Source organism: Prionailurus bengalensis, chromosome B2 (genome assembly GCF_016509475.1).
Source record: "Prionailurus bengalensis isolate Pbe53 chromosome B2, Fcat_Pben_1.1_paternal_pri, whole genome shotgun sequence".
Taxonomy (NCBI): domain Eukaryota; kingdom Metazoa; phylum Chordata; class Mammalia; order Carnivora; family Felidae; genus Prionailurus; species Prionailurus bengalensis.
The window spans coordinates 131,614,574-131,638,803 of record NC_057349.1 but is presented as its reverse complement, the minus strand read 5'-3'; the positions used below and the strand labels follow the sequence as shown (position 1 = coordinate 131,638,803).

At 35.8% G+C, this 24,230-nt stretch overlaps 1 protein-coding gene across 3 annotated transcripts in view; it reads left to right on the top strand.

Moving 5' to 3' along the window:
- SHPRH (SNF2 histone linker PHD RING helicase) overlaps positions 1-24,230 on the top strand; it is a 94,236-nt gene that overhangs the window by 25,451 nt on the left and 44,555 nt on the right. For all 3 annotated transcript variants that reach the window (XM_043592544.1, XM_043592543.1, XM_043592545.1), the window contains exons 11-18: positions 262-340; positions 3,890-4,053; positions 4,163-4,419; positions 5,555-5,676; positions 17,974-18,062; positions 20,136-20,228; positions 22,561-22,668; positions 23,978-24,120. In XM_043592544.1, coding sequence (XP_043448479.1) covers positions 262-340; positions 3,890-4,053; positions 4,163-4,419; positions 5,555-5,676; positions 17,974-18,062; positions 20,136-20,228; positions 22,561-22,668; positions 23,978-24,120 — 1,055 coding nt within the window. The remainder of the gene's footprint in view (positions 1-261; positions 341-3,889; positions 4,054-4,162; positions 4,420-5,554; positions 5,677-17,973; positions 18,063-20,135; positions 20,229-22,560; positions 22,669-23,977; positions 24,121-24,230) is intronic.

Below are 24,230 nucleotides of genomic sequence, written 5' to 3'. Positions count from 1 at the left end.
AGCCTTTTCATTCTATACATACTTGAACTACTCTTCCTCTTTTGGGGAGGGCTCATGGCAGCCTTCTGCTAATGAGAACCACTGTACTAGAAGATGGCCCATTGAATATGACCTTCAACTTTGAGTGTGATAACTGTGAATAAGAGAGAGTGTGCCTGACCTGAAGTATAGCTTTTCATGGGCTATTCTCAGGAATAAACATTCCTAATTTCCCCTGCCTTTTTTTCCTTCTCTTTTTATTGCATATTTCTCTCTCATTAGGCTGCAGAAATGGCTCAGCGCTTGAGTGGGATTAATCGCTGGTGTATCAGTGGCACTCCAGTACAGAGAGGATTGGAGGGTAATGTATGGTTTCTTCACATTTTGCATATATTTGAAAAGCTTGCTTGTTTTTAGGAACAGTTATTTTCAGCCTTTGTTGAAATCCTTACGTAAGTGATTGTACATATATTTCACTCCTAGTAGTTTTAAGCATTCATCTTTTTAAATGGAATCAGATGGTTTTTGTTTTTATGAGAATGGATAGATGGTGAGTAGTCCCATTGTCCTAAGGTGAATGGTCATTGTGCCCTCCTGAGCAGTGTAGATGCAGGTCTAAACTGAACTCAGAGCTCCAAAGTGGTAGGTAGAAAACAGAAAGAAGGTGGCAAGAGAGAGAGAGGAGAAGGAAAAGATGCATAGTCACGATGTTGTAGTTGAAAATGAAAGTCTCATTGGTTTTCTTTTGGTGTTAGAGCAGGATTACTCAACCTTGGCCCCATTGACATTTGGGCCTGGATAGTTCTTTTTTGTTGGGAGCTGTCCTATGCATCTTGGGATATTTAGCTTCTCCCACTAGATGGCAGTAGCACTTCTGCAATTGTGACACCCACAAATGTGTTTTAGACATTGCCTATTGTCCCCTGGGGGACAAAATCATACCACTCCACCTCCACCTCCATTGAGAACCACTGTGCTAGACTGATAGAGATAAACCAGATTTGATGATTTATTAATTAGCAACAACCAGAGATCTTGTGAATCCCAGCTTGACTACACACTGAGCAAGGACATGAGGCTAGGATGTTTTCATTCCATAATTTGTGAGGCCTTTAGTATGTTTCTACAGGCAGGCTGAAATAAAGCCAGGTAGCAAGAACGACTCCCTCTCCTCCCATCCTCCCCACTCCATGTCTATGTAATATACTTCTTTGTATAGTATACAAAGCACTGGTTTTCAGGATATACGAACCATGGTGACATACTGACTTTTCAGTTGTACGTCCATAAAGAAATGACATAAACATTCAAATTTTTATTTTCCTTATTTGCGAAGTAAGATGTTTTAAGATTAGTTATAATAAAGTATGCAAAGCATTTAGCATGGTACCTGGCAGGTATTAAATATTCAGTGAGTGGTAGCTGCTTCCACTGCTGCTTTTGTTGTTCTTATTTCCCATTTATATATTTGTGTATTCATTTTAGCTTCTTCGAAAGTGTTGACTCTAAATTACTTAAGTACTTTGTAGTACACTTATTGGTTCATTTATTCTTTGTGAAGTATAATAAAAAAAAAAAAGATTCGGTTCCTGACCTTCTTGAGCTTACAGCTTAGAAGGGGAGATGTATTTATTAAGTACTTAAGACAAATGTTAAGACTGTAGTCAAGGTAACTTTAATGTATAAGAGAAATGTAAAATTCAAACTATAATAGGCTTCAGAAAAGATGTCTCATTCTGTGACATCACATAATAGGGATGTCGAAGGAAGGGACAGCTGAGCCAGGATCTGAAATATTAATATGAGTTAAGTAAATAGGGAAGAATTCTCTATCGTAAAGGAAACAGAAAATACAAAGATGATCTGGCAGGAGGAGCATGGAAGGATATTAGTGTGGCTAGAATACAGAGAGCTGGAAAACTGGAAAACCCAGTAGATTGAATAGGTGGATATAGATCAGACCATGGAGGACTCTGTAGGCCATGATGAATAATTTTATTTGTTTATTTTCTTAAGAATAGTAGGAGCTATTGGAAAGATTTAAACAAAGTGGTTGGGTATCATCTCGTGGTTAGATTTGGATTTCAAAAACTCAATCTATTTGCAGTGTAGAGAATGGTTTAGAAGTGGGACAGAGTGGATACTAGGATCTCAGTTGGCTACAATAAGTAATCTAGGCAAGTTGATACTGACACCCTGAGTTTTAACTAGGATTGTCCTGAAGAAATGCAAAAAAGTGGATAAGAAAAAAATTAATAAGGCTTATTCAGTGATGGGGAGATGCCAGGACTTTGAAGTAGCATAACTCCATGTACAGTGACTGTATTTCCTGGTGAATAACACTAGAGGAGAAGCATGTTTGGGCAAAAAGAGTATGAATTTGATTTTGGCAAGTTGAGCTTGAGGCACTTTTGGGACCTCAAAGAAGAGATAGCACATAGGCAATTGGATTGATTTAAACAGAAGTACAACTCCATTGATATCTGCATGTAGGCAGTATTTCTTTTTAGATGTTAATGGACTCTCAGAAAGTGTCAAAGTAACTTAATTCAACCTAAATATTTGTTAGGCATCTTCAGAATAAATGTGGGTAGGGGCATCACGTTTTTGGAAAAAAAAAAAAAATTTCATGGTTTCTAAAGAGAATATAGCCCAGTGTGAACATGTTTAATGCAGAAAAATATTTAAAAAATTACACTGATCCATAATCTTCATTTAAAGACATAACCACTATTCCAATCTTTTTTATATAAATGTTTGCATGTTTGTCCTCATACTGCATGCATAATTTTATACCTTTTTTTTCACTTAACATTATATTCTAAGAATTTTTCATGTTTTAAAAATCCATCATAAATGCAAACACTGTAAGGTATAATGTTAAGTGAGCAAAACATGGACTATAATATTGATTCCCCAATCATAAAACATACAAGTACAACGAAGTAAATCTAACAAACACAAGGCCTATTGGATTAGAAGATCAGTTTTATCTTAAATACCATACGATTTCCCTCATATGTGGAATTTGAGAAACAAAACAGATGAACATAGGGGAAGGAGGGAAACTAAGGAAGGGCTGAAGCAAACCATAACTATAGAGAACAAACTGAGGGTCGAGGGAGGGAGGGAGGTGGGTGAGGAGATGGGCTAGATGAGTGATGCACATTAAGGAGGGCCCTTGTTGTAATGAACACCAGGTGTTATATGTAAGTGAATCACTAAATTCTACTCCTAAGATGAGTATTTTTTGCTAACTAGAATTTAAATAAAAATTTGAAAAAAATAAAGGAAAAGAAAGGTTTTGTCTTATGGAGAGTACTATATGATTTATTTAATCATTTCTTTATTTGAGTCATTTTTATTCTATATGTTGTTGGCATGAATGTCACTGTGTGGATTAATCTTGTCTCTGGTTTTTTATTATGGTTTTAGTCTTATTTCCCAAAAGTAGAATTACTAGACCAAAAAATGTAATGAATATTGGATCAGTGAATATTCTTCATATCACCTATGTCATTCAGACTTCTTTCCTAATCCAGCAAGCCTTAAATTCAGTAGTCTCATGAGAGTGCCTGATTCTTCTTATGTATCTCTTGATCAGGTGCACACAAGTAAGTCATTTTCTAGTTTTATTTCTGATGGAAATTTCAGACTTTTGAATTAAATACGAGGTTTGTAGAATAGTTACACATTTTAGCTCCTAGCACAAAACCTAGTGCAATATCAACAAACGTAAGTCAAAGTGGAATTAACTTTCAGATTCAAGAGTCTATACAATCTGCATTTTAATTCATGGAAAGTATTATGTGCTGTGTAATATCTATGAAAGTGGTTATTCAAAATAGTAATGTAGAAATATAGAAACAGTTATTCTCAATGTGTTGTTGTTTTTTTTTTTTCTTCTCAGATCTTTTTGGGTTGGTGGTCTTTCTTGGTATTGAACCTTACTGTGTCAAACACTGGTGGGTTCGACTTCTCTATCGCCCTTACTGCAGGAAGAATCCTCAGCTCCTCTACAGCTTTATTGCCAAGATACTATGGAGGTCTGCAAAGAAAGATGTGATTGACCAAGTCAGTAGCATAAGTTTTTACTGATTAAGGACATTCCAAGAAAAGGGAAGCAAGACTGGGATGGAAAGTTAAATTTTCAGGTGAAATCCTTTTTTTCTTCTCCCTACAGATCCAGATACCCCCTCAGACAGAAGAAGTCCACTGGCTTCACTTTTCTCCAGTGGAAAGACATTTCTATCACCGCCAGCATGAAGTGTGCTGCCAGGATGCAGTAGTAAAGCTCAGGAAGATTTCTGACTGGGCCCTGAAGCTCAGCAGCCTGGACCGAAGGACGGTCACCTCCATTCTGTATCCACTGCTGAGGCTCAGGCAGGCCTGCTGCCACCCACAGGCCGTTCGTGGGGAGTTTTTGCCACTCCAGAAAAGGTTTTGTTTTCAATTTCCTTACACTGCAATTGACACTATATTAGTGATAGACAGTGTTTAAGCTATTAGCTTTCTAGCCCCCAGTTTCATTCAGGGTCTTATAAATGAGCTGTTGTCAGTTATTTTTAGCAGTGCGGTTTTTCTTTGGCGTGAACCCCATTTATGAAAGAGAGCCACATTCTCAAAATTATTTTCATGGTTTTAAACATTTCTTTTAAAGTTAGGACTATTTGGGGGTTTTATTGTTTTATTCTGTTTTTTTGTTTTGTTTTGTGTATTTTTTGCTGCACTTCAGATATGAAAGGCTTTTGTTCTTATTCTAATTTTTTGTTCCTACATCAGGGACTTAACTGAATTAGATTACTATATTTTCTTTGTAATTTGTGTCCACAGTATCTAGTCCACTATTATCCCAGAAATTGTTTGTTCATCAGTCTGTGACTCAGCAACTGGCATGTTTTGTTTTGTTTTGTTTTATTTTAGCACCTGGTGTTAAAAAGATAAGGTGTTATTAAAAATATAGAGAAAGAGGAATTATATTTTTGTCTTTGCCTTTAAGCAGTTTATAGACAAATAAGGGAAATGATAAAGATTAGTGATTCCTATAAAATAAGGCAAACCTACTTCATAAGAGGTACTTATACATGCCTGTAGACAGTTAGAATATGGAAATAATTTCTATATAAATGGTTAACGTTAGACAGACTTTTGGCAGAAATGGCATTTGATCTGATCCTTGAAGAATCCTCATTTTTTTTACAGATAAAAAAAAATTCAGGCTTATGGAGTTTCATTAAATTACAATGCTAGAGATTCAGACTTAATCTTATCTTCTAACACCCATACTGTTTCAAACATATCGTGTTGGTACTTCATATTTTGGGAAGATTTTTCTACTTCCCTTCTCCATTGACCTAACTGGGAAAAAGTAAAGGAGGATGGGATCAGGTAATGGAATGCTTGCCAGAATAGTAAGAGGCAATTGAGTTGAAAGTGACAGTGGTAAAATGGAAGTGGAAAGAAAGATCCCGAAGATATACAAAGACTCTGTGAGAGGCTGATACTCTTGATCTTATGTGATGTAATATTGGCACTTAGGATTTTCTCTTCAGGAACAATTTACCGTTTCTTTTAGCACCATGACAATGGAAGAGCTGCTAACATCTCTACAGAAGAAATGTGGAACAGAGTGTGAAGAAGCACATCGGCAACTAGTTTGCGCTCTCAATGGCTTAGCAGGCATCCACATCATTAAAGGTAGAAGGTGATTGTTTTGTTATCTCTGATTCTTCTAAATACTTAATGAGGCAGATTAGGTAGAGTAGAAATTAAAATCCCCCAAGGAAGACATTCTTATACACTACTGATCTTAGTTTAGGTAGGCTCGACCTAATGGAGAGCACTTGTGCAGAACATTTGAAACACCTTCAAAGTTTGCATATGCTTTCACCATACATTTCCACTTGTAGAAGTTTGTTGTTGTTGGGGAAAGGATGTAAACAAAGATTTGGCAATAAATTATTCACCTTAGTCTATAGTAGTGAACAACTGAAAATGAGTAAAATACCTAGAAATAGAAGAATGGTTAAATTCTGACATTCAAGGGAATGCTAGTCATCAATTGACAAAATAAAATTATTTGTAAATTCATTCTTTCATCAAATATTAGCATGTCTGCTCTGCACCAGGTATGATCTCAGTACTAAAGATAATAGAGTAAACCAAAGTAAGTCTTTGATCTTTTGGACCTTAAATTCTTAGCAAGGAGAGATAGACAAATACACACACACAATGTGTATGGATATAGTTATGGTGTTATACATTATACACAAAATTTAAACACATTAATAGAGAATCTTTTATTTCTTTTTTTTTTTAATTTTTTTTTAACGTTTATTTATTTTTTTGAGACAGAGACAGAGCATGAACGGGGGAGGGTCAGAGAGAGGGAGACACAATCTGAAACAGGCTCCAGGCTCTGAGCTGTCAGCACAGAGCCCGACGCGGGGCTCGAACTCACGGACCACGAGATCATGACCTGAGCCGAAGTTGGTCACTCAACTGACTGAGCCACCCAGGCGCCCCAAGAATCTTTTATTTCATGGAAAGATATTTAATTGGTATTTCCCATCTCTGAGGGATACTGTTTTTTATTGCCTAACATCCGGTGTCTTATAGTCTATTATTTCATATATTTTGCACGTTTCAGAAAGGAGGGTAAATTCATTCTCTCATTTTGTAATGGCCAGAAGCAGCATATCAGTGGTTACATTAAATGCAATGGTCTAAATGCCTCAATTAGAGATTTTCAAGATGGATATTTTAGAAAAACAGTATCTAATAATACACTATCTACATGAAACCCTCTTTTTATTTAAAGATACAAATGTAACAGGATGAAAAATGATGTGCTATATTAATACTAATCAAAAAAAGCTGGAGTGATTATATTACTGCCAGGCAAAGAGTATTACCAAGGATATAGTGTTATTTTATCACTGGAAAATAAACCTAAATGTTTATGCACTTAAAAGCAAGGCTTAGGGGCTCCTGGGTAGTTGCTCAGTGTATTGAACATCTGACTTCGGCTCAGGTCATGATCTCACGGTTCATGAGTTCAGGCTCCGCTTCGGGCTCTGTCTGACAGCTCAGAGCCTGGAGCCTGCTTCGGATTCTGTGTCTCCCTCTCTGTCTCTCTGCCCCTCCCCTGCTCATGCTCTGTCTCTGTCTCTCTCTCTCTCTCTCTCTCTCTCTCTCTCTCTCTCAAAAATGAATAAACTTAAAAAAAATTTATTTAAGAAAACAAAAAGCAAGGCTTAAAAATAAATAAAACACAAACTGATACAACTATAATTGGAAATAGACAAATTCATTACTATAGTCCGAGATTTCAACATCCTTCCTCCAATTATTGATAGAACAAGAAGACAGAAAATAAGAAGCATGGAAAACTCAACAGTAGCAACTAATTGACATAGTCAACAGTTATAGAACACTTTACCCCACCAAAGAATACACATTCTTTTCAAGTGCACATGGTATGTTTACCAAGACAGAGCATGTTCTGGGCTATAAAACAATTCAGTCAATTTAAAAGCATTCAAGTCTTGAGGCGCCTGAGTGATTTAGTCAGTTAAGCATCCATCTCTTGATTTTTGCCTCAGGTCATGATCTCACGGCTCATGAGTTTGAGCCCTGCATTGAGCCCTCTTGGGACTCTTTCTCTTTCTCTTTCTCTCACTCTCACTCTCACTCTCTAACTCTCTCCTCTCTCCACTCTTCTCTCTCTCTCTGCCCCTCCCCTGCTCACTCTCTCTCTCACTCCCTTTCAAAATAAATAAACATGAAAAAAAATTAAAAGGATTCAAGTCTTAAAAAGTACATTCTCTGACCATAATGGAATTAAATTAGGTATCAAAGATAACTGGAAAGTCCCCAAATAATTTGAAACTAATTAAAATAATTCTGAGTAACCCTTGGGTTAAAGAATAAATCAAAAGGGAAACTGGCAAATATTTTCAAGTGAATTAAAATGAAAACATCAAGAGCTGTGGAATCTTGATCAGTGATTAAAGAGAAATTTATAGGACTGAACACTAACTTAGGAAAAAAGTTGTATGTCATTGATCTCAGCTGATACCTAATTAAGAAACTAAAAAAAGAAAAGCAAATGAAATACCAAGTCAGGAAAAGACAGAAAATAATAAAGATCAATGCAGGAATCAATTAAAAAGAAAACAAAACCAGTAAAAAGAGACCATGAAATCAAAAGCTGATTATTTGAGATCAGTGGGAAGTTATAATCCTCTAGTCAAACTATTTAGGAAAAAAGAAAAGACACAGATTACTGTCAGTAGGAATCGGGAATGAGAGAGGTAACATCACTAGAGAGTCTACAGATCTTTAAAAAATTGTGAAGGAATCTTATGTACAACTTTATGCCAGAAATTTGACAACTTACATATATGAACAAGTGCTTTAGAAGACACAAATTCCCAAAACCAACTCAATAAGAAATAGATAACCTAGATAACCTGCATAGCCCTGTATCTATTCAAGAAATTAATTTTACTGTTAAAAAACTTAACCACAAAGTGAATTCTAGATGACTAGAAGCCCAGGTGACTTCCTTGGTGAATTCTACCAAACATTTAAGGAAGAAATAATATCAAATCCATGTAAGCTCTTCTATAATATTAAAAAGGAAAAAATAATTTTCAACTTACTTTGAGGCACCAGTATCCTGATTACAAAACTAGAGACCAGTGTCACTCAAGAACATAGATAGAAAATTCTTTAAAAATGTTTAACAAAGTGAATCTAACAATATATTAAAAAAAATAATACTTTATGACAAAGTAGAATTTATTCTGGGAATGCAAGACTGGTTTACTATTTAAAAATTAATTACCGTTCCCTATCAAAGTAACACCAGCATTCTTCACAGAGCTAGAACAAATAATCCTAAAATTTGTATGGAACCAGAAAAGACCCCAAATAGCCAAAGCAATCTTGAAAAAGAAAACCAAAGCAGGAGGCATCACAATCCCAGACTTCAGGCTATACTACAAAGCTGTAATCATCAAGACAGTATGATACTGGCACAAGAACAGACGCTCAGATCAATGGAACAGAATAGAGAACCTAGAAATGGACCCACAAACGTATGGCCAACTAATCTTTGACAAAGCAAGAAAGAATATCCAATGGAATAAAGACAGTCTCTTCAGCAAGTGGTGCTGGGAAAACTGGACAGCGACATACAGAAGAATGAACCTGGACCACTTTCTTACACCAGACACACAAAAAAAAAACCTCAAAATGGATGAAAGACCTCAGTGTAAGACAGAAAGCCATCAAAATCCTTGAGAAAGCAGGCAAAAACCTCTTTGATCTTGGCCACAGCAACTTCTTACTCAACACGTCTCCGTAAGCAAGGGAAACAAAAGCAAAAATGAACTACTGGGACCTCATCAAAATAAGCTTCTGCACAGCAAAGGAAACAATTAGCAAAACTAAAAGGCAACCGACAGAATGGGAGAAGATATTTGCAAATGACCTATCAGATAAAGGGTTAGTATCTAAAATCTATAAAGAACTTATCAAACTCAATACCCAAAAAACAAATAATCCAGTGAACAAATGGGCAAAAGACATGAATAGACACTTCTCCAAGGAAGACATCCAGATGGCCAACTGACACATGAAAAAATGCTCAACACCACTCATCATCAGGGAAATACAAATCAAATCCACAATGAGATACCACCTTATACCTGTCAGAATGGCTAACATTAACAACTCAGGCAGCAACAGATGTTGGCGAGGATGTGGAGAAAGAGGATCTCTTTTGCATTGTTGGTGGCAATGCAACCTGGTGCAGCCACTCTGGAAAATGGTATGGAGGTTCCTCAAAAATCTAAAAATAGAACTACCCTATGACCCAGCAATTGCACTACTAGGCATTTATCCATGGGGTACAGGTGTGCTGTTTCATAGGGACACATGCACCCCCATGTTTATTGCAGCACTATCAATAATAGCCAAAGTATGGAAGGAGCCCAAATGTCCATCCATGGATGAATGGATAAAGAAGATGTGGTATATCTATACAATGGAGTATTACTCAGCAATCAAAAGGAATGAAATCTTGCCATTTGCAACTACGTGGATAGAACTGGAGGGTATTATGCTAAGTGAAATTAGTCAGAGAAAGACAAAAATCATATGACTTTACTCATATGAGGACTTCAAAAGACAAAACACATGAACATAAGGGAAGGGAGACAAAAATTAAAACAGGGAGGGGACAAAACAGAAGAGACTCATAAACATGGAGAACAAACAGAGTTACTGGAGGGATTGTGGGAGGGGGATGGGCTCAATGGGTAAGGGGCATTAAGGAATCTCCTGAAATCATTGTTCCACTATATGCTAATTAATTGGATGTAAAATTTTAAAAATTAAAAATAAAATTTAAAAAAATTAACATGATTCATGAAATTAACTGAGAAGGAAAAACTTTGTGAGCCTCTCAATAAATGTAGGAAAAGAATTTGATAAAATCCAACATCCATTCCTGAAAAAAACTTTCTGCAACCTAGAAATCAAAGCTAACTTTCTCACTTTGTTAAAAGGCATCTCTGAAAAATCTATAGCTAATGTTATACTTAAAGGTTGAAAACTGAATGTTTTCTAAGATCATGAACAAGTCAAGAATGTCGCATCACCATTTCTGTTCAACACATTACCTGAATTCTCTCCAGTGCTGCAAGACAAAAGAAATAAAAGTTACCAGTTTGAATAGGAAGAGTAAATCAAACTGTCTTTATTTGCTAATATGATTATCCATGTAGGAAAATTACTAGAACTAATAAGTGAGTTCTGCAAAGTTGCATTATACAAGATTAGTATATAAAAACTGATTTTATTCCTATATGCTAGGAATGAATAATTAGAAATTACGATGATACTGTTCATAGTAGTATCAAAAAAATATGAGGTACTTAAGCATCAGCTTGAAAAGAGATGTGTAAGATGTTTACAAAAGTCACGAAAACACTGAAAATTACAAACATTGCTGAGAGAAATTAAAGAACACCTAATTATACCGTGTTTGTGGCTCAGAAAACTCTTCATTGTTAAGACTAATTCATCCTGAATTGATACATAGTTAATGCATTCAGAATTTTCCAGTCAAAATTTTAACAGGCTCTTTTATAGCAGGTGACAGGATGATTCTGAAATTCACCTAGCCAGAACAACTTTAGAAAAGAAAAAAGTTTGAAGATTTATACTACCTGAGTCAAGACATTTTTTAAAACTACAGTAATCAAGACAGTGTGACATAGGCATGAAGATAGGCAAGTAGACCAATGGACCAGAATAGAGTCCAGAAATAGTCCCACTTATTTATGTTCATTTGATTTTTCCACAGAGATGCAAAGGTATTTCAGTGGAGAAAAAATATTTTCAGTAAATGGTGCTGGAACAATTAGATATCCATACTCAAAAAATAAAACTTTAACGTTGCATTGTATAAACAGTTCATAATACAGAAGATATGAAACAAATTAAAAATTCAAACTATAAAACTTAGAGAAAAACACAAAGGATAAAAAAATTATGACTTGGGATTAGGTAAAGATTGAGGGATGACACCAAAAGCACAATCCATAAAAGAAAACATTGATATATTTATCTTCATCAAAATTAATAAACTCAACTCCTCAAAAAGCATTCTTTTTTTTTTTATAAAAATATTTTTTAATGTTTATTTTAGAGACAGAGCCAGAGACAGAATCTGAAGTAGGTTGCAGGCTCTGACTGTCAGCACAGAGCCCGACACGGGGCTCGAACTCACGAACCATGAGATCATGACCTTAGCCAAAGTTGGACACTTAATGGACAGAACCACCCAGGCACCCCACAAAAGGCATTCTTAAGAAAATAAAAAGATAGGGGCTCCTGGGTAGCCCAGTTGGTTAAGCAACCGACTTTGGCTCATGTCATGATCTCATGATTCAGTTCCTGATTTAGAGCCCCACGTTGGGCTCTTTGCTGTCAGCATAGAATCTGCTTCGGATCATCTGTCCCTGCCCCTCTCTTTGCCCCTTCCCCGTGCTTGCTGTCTCTCTCTCAAAAATAAATCAAAATAAGTAAAGATTTAAAAAAAGAAAGAAAGAAAGGAAAGAAAAAGAAAGAAAAGATAAGGCATTGAATAGAGAAAATATTTGCAAATCACATATCTGAGAAAGGACTTCTATTCTGAATATGAAAAGAACTCTTAAAAACCAATAACAGAAAGCAGCCCAATGAAAATAGACAAAATGTTTGAACAGAGACTTCAGTGAATATATAGAGATGCCAAATAAAACATAGGAAAAGGTATAGATATTCATCATCATTAGTCATTAGGTACATGCACATTCAAACCACAAGAACACCCCTATATGCCTTTATTAAGATGGCTTAAACAGATCACATGTTGGCAAGGATGTAGAAACAAGTGGAATTCTCATTCATACAGTGCTCTTGAGAATATAAAATTGTAAAATCAGCGTTCTATTTCAGTTACTCACTAGCCTCATTTCCATGACCTCAGCTTTTATACTAAACTTACACTAAGCACAGTGCCTCTATCTTTGTGTTGGAAGCATTCATTCTTTGAGAAATTTATTCTAAATTTTTATGGTAATTTTTCTGGCTATCTAAACTAAAGTGTTATTTTTTTGCACCTGTAGTGAATCACTGAATATTCTGTTCAACAGAGTCTATTGTTATTAATCTGTTACTGTATTTGTAATATAAGATTGCATAGTTTTATAGCTTTTATACCATGACGTTTAAGAGCTTTCTTGTAAGTAATGAGAAAATTACTGATGTAAATGTGCCTTTTTACAAAACTACCTTTAAAACCTCTCTTATAGCTTTGGTTTAGATCATTTGATTTTATTCTCTCCAAAACTAAGTAGAATATAGTTCTTAAAATCATACAAGTATTTCATAATGGTCAGGTACAGTTTTAAGCACTTTTATAATGCAAGATAATGTAAATGCTTCTTTATTTCTACCTTCCTCACAAAAGTCATGTATATAGCTCTTCACTGTTAGAACTAAAAAGGCATATTGGAATAAATTCCAATTCTTTTGACCTTCCCACAAAGATTCCTAATCAGTTAGTCTCTTTGGGTACACAGTCATGGAGAGAATTTACCATTTTTCTTGTTTACCTAGTAAGACCTTAAAGAAATTAGTTGCCCAGAGAAATTTGTTTCTGTCTAATACAAGGAAATGTTCTAAGCCTCTTTGAACTGAGTGGTCTGTCTTTGGTTATTAGTTTTCAGCATAACAGAACCAGCACTAGAAAGTGTCTCTTGTCCTGAATACTTGCGTAGAGTTCAGAAGACTCACAGAAGATGAGTAGAAGTAGCTCTAGACAAGAACTGTGAAAAAGATGGGCCTTCTTACTTGCTATAGTTTTTGCACTCTGAACTTAGGTATATTGTGCAAAGTTTATGGATCTCCGTTTCCTTATCAATAAAATACAGATAGTACCACTCACTTAGCCCCCCTTGAAGTATTATTGTTCTTAATGTGAAGTGTTGATGTACATTGGAAACTCGATAGAAACATAAATGAAGAGTGGTGTTAGTAACCATGGTAATACGAAGTAACCTCAGATTCTTACCGCTTCTCAACATGTTCATATGCAGATTTTTATTATCAATAACTAATAACAGGAAAAAGACATTATTACATATTTCTTGTAAGTTGTACAAATATAGTACATGCAACTTTATGTACAAATCTTCTCTCAAGGACATTGCCTGAGAAATACTTAATTTAGCTAGCAGTGTTTGCAAATCTGGATTTTCTCAAATTATTAATCATCACCATCATTGTCATTGCCCTCTCAATTACTAAGTGTGCCTGTGATTATAGTTTTCTGGAATCGATCTAAAATCTTAAACGATCAGTCCTTTAAAATGCGTAGTGAAAGAGTATCAGGCAGCGTTTTTGTTTTATTTTGTTTTTTTTAATTGAACCATAGTTGAAACACAATGTTACATTAGTTTCAGGTGTATAACATAGTAATAGGACGGCTCTATATGTTATGCTGTGACCATCACAAGTGTAGCTACCATCTGTCACCATACAACTTTTTAATAGAAAAAAAATTTTTCAAAAAATTTAACTTTCCTTTATTTCAGCTTAGAAGTAATTAGGCAAAAATTGGGAAATTATGTGTCCTACCTAATAATATTCTGTCACAGTCCCAAATTATTTGAGTGGGATAATTGTGACTAAAATCTACAGAATACTTGAGTGTCACAGATAAATACATAGGCCTCTTCTTAGAGATATGTGAGTAATCAATGTACTATTTAAAATATTTTCAAGTCTTTAAAATCTAGCATCATATCTGAGAAATGATCATTATCTATAAGCATTTTGTATTATACCTAACACCTTTAAGTATATATTGTTTTATCCTCATTATTGCCCAATGATTAAAGTATTATTCCCATTTCACATAAGAAAACTGGTATTCAGAAGGCTTAGGTGGTTTCTCAAGATTATGGGTAATAAACGACAGTGAATTTGCCCTGAATCTTTTGACTAAAAATTAATTTTTTATTATACTATGTCTGCTTGTTTATCAAATGGACATTTTAAACCTCAATATTATGCTATCTACAGTAAGTTGAAGCTCTTCATCAAAGATTTCTAAAGTCACTAGGGGCCCCTGGGTGGCGCAGTCGGTTAAGCGTCCGACTTCAGCCAGGTCACGACCTCGCGGTCCGTGAGTTGGAGCCCCGCGTCAGGCTCTGGGCTGATGGCTCAGAGCCTGGAGCCTGTTTCCAATTCTGTGTCTCCCTCTCTCTCTGCCCCTCCCCCGTTCATGCTCTGTCTCTCTCTGTCCCAAAAAAAATAAATAAACGTTGAAAAAAAAAAAAAAAGATTTCTAAAGTCACTAATATATTACTTGCAGATTATCACAATAATAAAAATAAATTTCGTTTTCCCATCTTGGTTCTAAAACTGCAATCATCATTTTGTTCTATTTTTTTATGACTCAAGCTCAGAGAGTGAATGGATTTCTTCCCTTGGCCTCTTTTCTAGTTTCCTTTTCAGATTTATTACCTTCTTTTCCCTGCTATGAAGTTATGTGTGGTAAAGGATTGTAAAAGGAATGATTCATCTGATTGTTTCTAAGCACTTATATGTAGCACTCTGGAAGGCTCAGTGTGCAGTGGGCTGTGAGGCAAAATACCAAGCTGAGGCCTAACGGGAGGTGTCTTACTGCTCTTTTCCAAAAGCTTCGACTGCATTCCCATTAGAGTTCTTTGTCTTTCTGTGCATGAAAACTTGGTTGATTAAGAGAAATTCCTATCAGAAAGTGCATTAATAAAGGTTATGTCCATTCTTAATTTAATTGTAATTAGTAATTACATTTACTACTTGTAGTTTCCGTGGCTTAATAGTAGTATATTAACCATTTTTGGAGGTAACATTACATATTTGACTTAGAGATTTAATATTTTCCAATATAGAAATCAGACAGTGGAGATCTGACTTCTAAAAGAAATCTGAAATTAACTGCAAATTTGAGGGATTTGCTTATATTATATACAAATATGTATGATATACAGGGCATATTCTAAGGCCCTCACTGATCATGCTATTAAAAACGTGTTATTCCAACTTTGTACAGTATGTTTTCCGGACATATTTTTTGGAGAAAATTAGCTTGGCAAGTATCAAATTCAGTACTATTTAGTTTACTTAGAAAGGTTAGTGCCATCAAGTGGCAAAGAATGGGTATTTCTAAATTTGGTTTAAACTTGTATAACTTCTTGAACGTGCATATTTTTGGGTCTTTCCTAGAAAGCATTTTTTTTTTTTTTTTTTTTTTTTGAGACAGAGCAGGAGAGAGGCAGAGAGAGAGGGAGAGAGAGAATTCCAACCAGGCTCCGCACTGCCAGCACAGAGCCCATTGTGGGGCTTGAACTCATGAACCATGAGATCATGACCCGAGCTGAAACCAAGAGCAGACACTTATTGACTGAGACACTCAGGAGCCCGAAAGCATATATTTTTTTAATGAACGTTTTAAAAAGTATTATAGCGAATAGTTAAAATTCAACTGCTTGTATTATAGGCTAGCCACCTTTAAAAAGTATAGTAATTAAGAAAGAATTGTTAAGTGAATTATTCTTTATAAATAATAGTGTAAATGCTAATAGAATCTTTTGCAGTCTTTTGAAAAGCTTCACAAGAATCTTCAAAACTAAAAAGAGAGAGCTTCTTGTGTGAAGATAATTGAGTGTTACTCCTACATTATGATGTGATAGTAATTTTGCAAAAATAATATTCTCCTTTATAAAAGTCAATAGAAATTGACTGTAAAATACTATGAAATGTATGCTTTAGAAAACTTTGTATTTGGTAGCTTGTAGAACTAAATATAAAGCAATGGTATAAAAGCAAATGTCTTGCACAACAATGTGAATGTACCTAATGCCACTAAACTGCATACTTAAAAATGGTTGATATGGTAAGTTTTATGTTAGGAATATTTTATCATAATAAGTATATATATTTATGTATATAATCAGATTTAACTAAAAGAGAACCAACATAATTTATATATATATAATATAAATATAATATGAAATATATAAATATAGTATTTATATATAATAATTTATATATGTATATAAAAATATCTTACTGTGGCTGTGACCAAAGTCCTAAATCCATGATATTAATAAAACTAGTTTGAAGTGAAAAGAAAACAATGTATGTGATGATTATGAAAAAAGTTTTCTCAGCAAACAAAAGCAAAATCCTCTTCTTTTTTTTTTGTATCTTGTGATTTTCCTGTTAGATTTTTATTTTAATTACATTTCTCAATAATCAGTTTTGAGGTTTTCCTCAGGCAGCAAATAGGATAAGTTCTATTATTCAAGCCATTTAAAATGTTTCCTGTCTCCTTTTTTTGAAGCATCAGAAAATTTTTACTGAAAGAACCAGATAATAAATATTTTAGGCTAGGGACGCCTGGGTGGCTCAGTCAGTTGAGCGTCGGACTTCGGCCCAAGTCATGATCTCACGGTTCTTGGGTTCAAGCCCCACATCAGGCTCTGTGCTGACAGTTTAGAGCCTGGAGCCTGCTTTGGATTCTGTGTCCCCCTCTCTCTGTGTCCCTCCCATGCTCATTCTCTGTCCCTCTCTGTCTCTGAAAAATAAATAAACATTAAAAAAAATTTAATAAAAAAAAAATCTTTTAGGCTTTGAGCCAGAAGGTCTGTTGCAACCTCTCAGCTCTACTGTTGTAATGCAAACGCTGCTAATGCTGCTACGGACTGTACATAAACAAATGAGCATGACTGAGTTCCGATACCCTACAAAAATGCAGAGGGTTAGATATGACCCATGGGCCTGTACTTTACTTGATACTTTTAAGTTGCTTTATTTGAGTGAGTTGCTAGTTATGAATAATAATTTAAAAAATCATTAATTTCAGACTGATTGAGATTCATGTGACCAGAAATGGAAAGAATCCCTAAGTTTTGGAAATGTGGTTTTTCATTGCAAATCATTTGGCCACCAAGAAGAACAATACCTATTAAGAAGAATATATGATTTATCTGAGAATTATGTGTAGGTTGATCATGGTGTTTTGAATATTTATAAATTTATCCTTAATTTCAAACATCAAAATGACTACTAATTGGCACCCTTTAACTTTAGTAAGAGGAAAATCATTTGTCTAAATTGAAAGTTAATTTAGTTTGTTTTTCAGTATAATTTTAAAACATAAATATATCTGATTGGTGTTCTCTGCAATGGAGTGAACAAGAGCAGCTATCGTCAGCTTTTTTATTGGGACGTTCATATTAAGTGAAGTTTCTTTTCTTTAAAAAGTAGTGAGTTTTAATCATTGTTACATTTCTATAGTAGATCTTATCAGATACTAGATAACCAGATCACATTGGGAGCGAAATAGATGACTTTCTTGTGCTTTAAATCACCTTAATTCATCAGGTGAGTATGCTGTGGCAGCAGAACTGTACAGAGAAGTGTTGCGTTCATCTGAGGAACACAAAGGAAAACTCAAAACCGATTCACTCCAAGTGAGTAAAAACTAAACAATTTCAAGTATATCATCCATTTGTTTTTTACAAAATAATTTTTCGGAACATTTAAGAAGATAAAGGGTAACAAAATGGATGGACTGAGCCATAATCTCTGAGGATGAAGTTTTGGATTCAGTGCTTTCAGCAATAAGCACTCAAGGTGATTTGTAGATAGATGAAAGTTTGAAAATCACTACTATTCCGTACGTTCAGGCCATTATTGGCACAAGGCTGACTAGATAAATCTAACCTACGTTAGAAAAACAGGTTAAAGTATTTGTGCTTAAAAGAACGGGGTGAGGTTTATCACTTTTGCATATAAATGTTAACACAGTGGCATAGTTTTGACTGAAAGAAGAAAAATGCTGTAAACTAAGCAGTGGAACTTAGTAATAAAACCTTCCCACTGATCTGATTTAATTTTTGGAGGTTTTTTAGGAAGAGTTGAATATTTGAATTTCAACATTTATTTAAATTTTGAATCTCTTCCCTTTCTTAGTTCTGTCCAGTGGGTCATATAGACAAGGCTCTCTAGCTAAATGGTAAATAAGGACTACTTTTATTAGTCTTAGTAAGTTTAGATTTGAGCCCCTAATGGGACTTCTTTATCATTCAGAATCTAGACCTTGGGACCCACATGTTCACCTGTGCCTCAGTGAGTATTAGGAAGAGTTTGGGGGGACAGAGGAGAAAATTAAACACAAGCCTTCTGTGTGGATAAGGATTATAGAATTCAGACCTTGGGTCAAAAGCAAACGTGTTTGCCTCGTGGAAGAAGGAAGAAGTACAAAGATAACATGCTCCTGAATAAAGGAAATAAAAGTAGAAAAGTGGGCAAGAAGACAGTTAAGTCCAGTGTGCCTGATGGTTCAAGAGTGAAGAGTAATCAATCAGCCTGTTTCTTCCTTTTGGTCTTAATAATCCCATCTACTGGTAAACCGTGGCCCACTGAATGTTTTGCTCTATTCAGTCAGATTAGCCACTCTGCTCCCTTGGGATAAAATGTGGAAGGGGGTGGAAAGAGGTATTCTTCCCAGTCCACTCCTCCACCTTGTTCAGGAAGCAGTAGAAGTCCTCTTACACAGACACACACAGAGAAGAGGAGCTGAGTTGCTACCACTTTGTTTCCATAATGTTATTTACAGGTTTGTTGTCGCTACTAAATCGGATAGTGTTGCTGATTGTATTATTCATGTGGCCATGCTGAAAAGACCTAAGACATTTGAAGTGACTCTTCAGAGATGAACTCTACAAAGATCTCTACCATGGCCTGTAATCTGTAGCTAGACAAAATAAACCTTTATAGTCTCGAATCACTGGCACCAAGTCAGATGTTACCAGGACTCTTTCTGATAATTCTTTAGCCCTTAGCTGCCTTCCCAAGTAAAGAGTCAAGTTAACAGATAGAAATTACTTTCACTTTATTTCTTCTCACAGCCCTTGCTTGACTCCAGGGGGAGCCTTTAACCAGCTGCAAACTCAGTATCATAGTGAGAAGCCTGGTTTATACTAAATACAGAGATAAAAGATACAGTTTTCTCCTTCTTCCAATAGTCTTTACCTCCAGCTTCTCCCCTTTCCAGCCCTTCAGTTCAACAGATCTAGGTCACAGCTGTGTTTTCCTATGGATTTCATTATGATAATATCATAATATAATTGGTAGGTTCATGCAGACTCATTTCCCAGAAGAGGAGTCAAGTCTGCGCAGTCAGCCTTTCTACTTTACTGGACTGACTTGGCATAATCATACGTAGTTCCATATGTAGACATATGCACGTATAATAGAAGACATGTACCTGTATCAGACATCCTGCTAAATGCATAGATATATTTCATAAGACTGCATATTTTTAAATGAAGAAAATTTATGCCATTATGAATTAAGACCTTTACTATGAAACTGATTTTGGTTTTCTCTGAGGAAGTTGGTGCTCAAATTGTGTTAGAGGAAAAGTTTTCAGTGATCTGATCTTAATGTGTTAGTAATCTATATGCTGTATGAATAGTGGATTCGCCCTTTAGAGTCCACTGCATTGGCTCTCAAAATTACTGCCTTTTGTGTGTTTGTAGAGACTTCATGCCACCCATAACTTGATGGAATTGTTGGTAGCCAAGCACCCAGGAATACCTCCTACCTTACGAGATAGCAGACTTGAAGAAGAGGTAATTAATTTTTTATTCAGTCTATAAAAGAATTTTTTTCAGACTTTATCCATCTCAACATTTATCCATCTCATGTAATGTTAATAATCCATCTCATTAACATTTCCTAGGGCATACCACATCTAAATAAAAGTAATGATATTTTTTTTCTTCTGCTTTTATGTTCCAAAGTTTGCCTCGGTTGGTAGAGAATTGCATAGAGATTTTGGACGGTAGACAGTTGCAACACTCCATATTATGTTGTTTCTCTTGTAATCCACTTGCAGTTATATGGTAACTGCTTTTGTAGATATGGTTGTTGGTAGCCAGCAGCACATGGAAAGAAAAAGGGAAGGAAGGAAAGGAAGGAAGACCTTGTTGATCTCGTGACAGATCTGCAAAAGATGTGGTTTAGTAAAAATAAAAAGCTTTGCACTTCCTCCACCTTTGTGTGTATTACCTAGGCGTAAATAAATTCAATATTTCGGTGGTGTTTCTTGTGTCCTCTCAAAGAAGTTACTTCTGTAGTGAGTCTTGCTGCACTGGAAAGAATGGTACAAATTATTTCACTGTAAATTGTTAATGAGCCTGATATGCTAGTGGCCCCATGGATTTTTACCTTTTTAGAAGTCAGAGATAGCAAAGCTAAAATCAAAAGAGTAGTAGATACTTTTGAAATGAATTGAACCTGTAAGTGGGACCTTTTTTATTTGAATTAAAATACAAAGTGAGATTGTAGAAGTGTGTACAGGCCTTTCTTGATGTTAGATGGCAATCTAAGTGTTGGAGATTTGGGAGTGAAATCTTCTTCCCTGTGCAGGCGTCTCACCTTACATACATCAGGAATTCTTTGCTTAAATGCCTTCAGCGACAGGAAGCTCTGAGAGGCCGTCGAGTCTGTTGGTAGATAGCTGTGATGATCAAATAATTATAGCCAAGGAATTTTAACAGAAATTAATTGGAAGGTTGTGACAGGAACAAGAAAAATGCATCATGAGAGAAGGAGGAAGAAAAATGTATCGCACTGTATAGATATATTTCCAAGGAGACCATAGTATCAGTTTTGCCTGACTCCTATAGAATGTGAAACCACAGATCCAAGAAATTATCTACTTCAACCTCCAGCTCTTGCAAATGAAATAACAGAAGCCCAGGGAAGTGGCTAATCCAAAGACATGTATCTGTTCAGTTGAATTTCATGAAATTGCCATCTTTGTAAGTCCAAGGGTCTAGTGTTGACAACTTCACATGGCTCAACCCACTTCTAAGTGGAAACGTTAGGATTTCCTGTTCAGTAGTCTTTCTGGTTTTCCTCCTACTATCCCATATCACCTTTGATCCCCTCTCTTTATTCATAAAGTAGTTTCAAGAACCAGTTAAATATTTCAGTTAAATGGAAGAGAGTAGAGAACTGTATAAGTTTCCTAGTGGGAATTAATAAGGACAAAATTTTTCATTATTTCCTTTGCTTGCAAGTAATGTGATCCTTCTTACCTGGGAAAGTTGAAAGGGGAAGAATTTTTAAATCCTTTTGTATTAGTCAGCTAGGGCTGCCTTAACAAAATACCACAGGCTAGGTGGCTTAAACAAGAAGAATTTATTTCTCACACTTGTGGAGTCTGTGAGTCCAAGACCAAAGTGTCAGCAGCAGTGGTTTCTCCTGAGGCCCCTCTCCTCAGCTTGCAGATGGCTGCCTTCATTTGTGTCCTCACATGACATATCCTGTGTGTGCTTGCATCCTTGATGTCTCTCCTTTTTTTTTTTTTTTTTTTTTCTTAAGGACACTAGTCATATTGGATTAGGACTCTACCTTTATGATCTCATTTAACTACATTTACTAATTTACCTCCTTAAAGGGCCCTATCTTCAATTTGGGGGTTAAGGCTTCACCGTATGGTTTTTGAGGGAACACAGTTTAGTCCACAACGCCTATGTTACTGTATATTCTCAAGTGTTATTTCTAAGCTGAAGTAATTCCAAGAAATTGAAATAAGTAAGTCAGACAAATTCTAAAATGTTGTTTTGTCTCATTTTGAACTACTACTGTTCTTCCCATTCCCCCCCCCCCCTTGCTTTTTTTTTCTGGTTAAAAACTTAGATAGAAATTTGGGAAGCAGACCTTGGGATTTCTTAAATTTTGTGACTTACCGGTAGATGTGATCTCTTTCATATATATCCTAGGAATTACTAGCATGGTTTTTATGTCCTTGACAGCATACTTGGAAGTTTTGTGCTTAAACTGTGTTAAGTAACTTTACATATATAAAATAACCACATTGTTCTTGCAGCGTTGTACTGAATTCTTTTCTAGGCCTGGAATGAAAGTTTATATTTGTTTCCTGTTTCAACACAGGCCAAACAGCTGCGAGAGCATTACATGAGCAAGTGTAACACAGAAGTTGCAGAAGCACAGCAAGCTGTGCAGCCGGTGCAGCAGACGGTGCGGGAGCTGCAGAGAAAGGTGCATCCCCAGAAGGACTCCCCTTACCTGTGCTTGTCTCCGGGAGCATTTCGGGTTGTGTCTTGCTTTGGAGAAGAACTTGAACTTTCTTACTCATCTTGGAATTCTTAGCACCTAGGATGATGCCTATCCCATAATAAACATATATTTGCTGTTAGCAGTGTTTGTTGATTGAGCAGATGCGTAGAGTCCACGGCCATACCACCCTGAACGCGCCCGATCTCGTCTGATCTCGGAAGCTAAGCAGGGTCGGGCCTGGTTAGTACTTGGATGGGAGCAGATGCGAAGACAAATCATCCATTTGGAAGTTGTTCTCTTTCATTTTTTTTTTTAAGTTCTGATGGGTTTTCTCTTATCTGGTGAGATAACAAGTTGTCTTTTCGAGAAAGTAAAGACTTGCCTCACCTCCTTCTGATCTTAGTGTGTATATTTACAAAATCTTTTCTTTTAAGATGTCAGAACATTAGAAACATGGGTATTTTTCTTATGGAACACGTGCCATTTGTCATTTCTAAATTTTTTTTTTATGAAATCAGTAGCAAGCCTGAAGAGGAGGCTACACAGAACACACAGTCTTTTTTATTGTAACCAGTTACTCCCCATTTTATTCTTCCTAGTGCATTAATTATTTAGTATTCAGGCATATAATTTTGCCAGTTATCAGAGTATTACGGAGTAGAATCTAGTTCAGTTGGTTGAGGATTAGCAGGATGTCTTTATTATGCTGAGAAAGAGACCTGCCACCTTTTCAAATATATACAGTGAATACTGAGTTTTCATTTTGATAGTGTACTTTGTTAGCACAACTTTGTTACACAAGTATATATACAGTAAATTCTCATTTATCCACAGTAGTCAGGAGACAGGTGGGTATTCTCTTTATGTATGCAAAGGTAGTACACACCCATTATATATAGAGTATACAGTCTATATATATTTCCTTATAATTCCTTGGAAAGTAGCATGCTGTTGTTTCCTTTGATTTTTTTCACAGCACCTTTCCCAGTGACAGAAACATAGTGAGTAATGGGATGCCTGGGTGGCTCAGTCAGTTAAGCGTCCGACTTGGGTTCAGGTCATGATCTCATGGCTTGTGGGTGCAAGCCCCACATCAGGCTCTTTGCTAACAGCTCAGAGCCTGGAGCCTGCTTCAGATTCTGTGTCTCTCTCACTCTCGCTCTCGCTCTCTGCCCCTCCCCCACTAGTGCTCTGTCTGTCTTTCCAAAATAAATGTTAAAAAAAATTTTTTTTAAACCAAAAACATAGTACTGAAAAAACATGAACTGATCAGCTGTTGTCTTTTTTACAGATTTATTCAAATTCTCCTTGGTGGCTGAATGTGATCCACAGAGCAATAGAATTCTCTATTGACGAGGAACTTGTTCAGCGAGTGCGAAATGAAATAACCAGCCACTACAAGCAACAAACTGGGAAGCTTTCTATGTCAGAGAAGTAAGGAAATAGTACAGAATAGAATAACTTTATGAGTAGTGACCCCAAATATTCAGATCATTTGATATTAAGAGGTGCAATTAAATATCAGAACATACTGTGGTTACAAA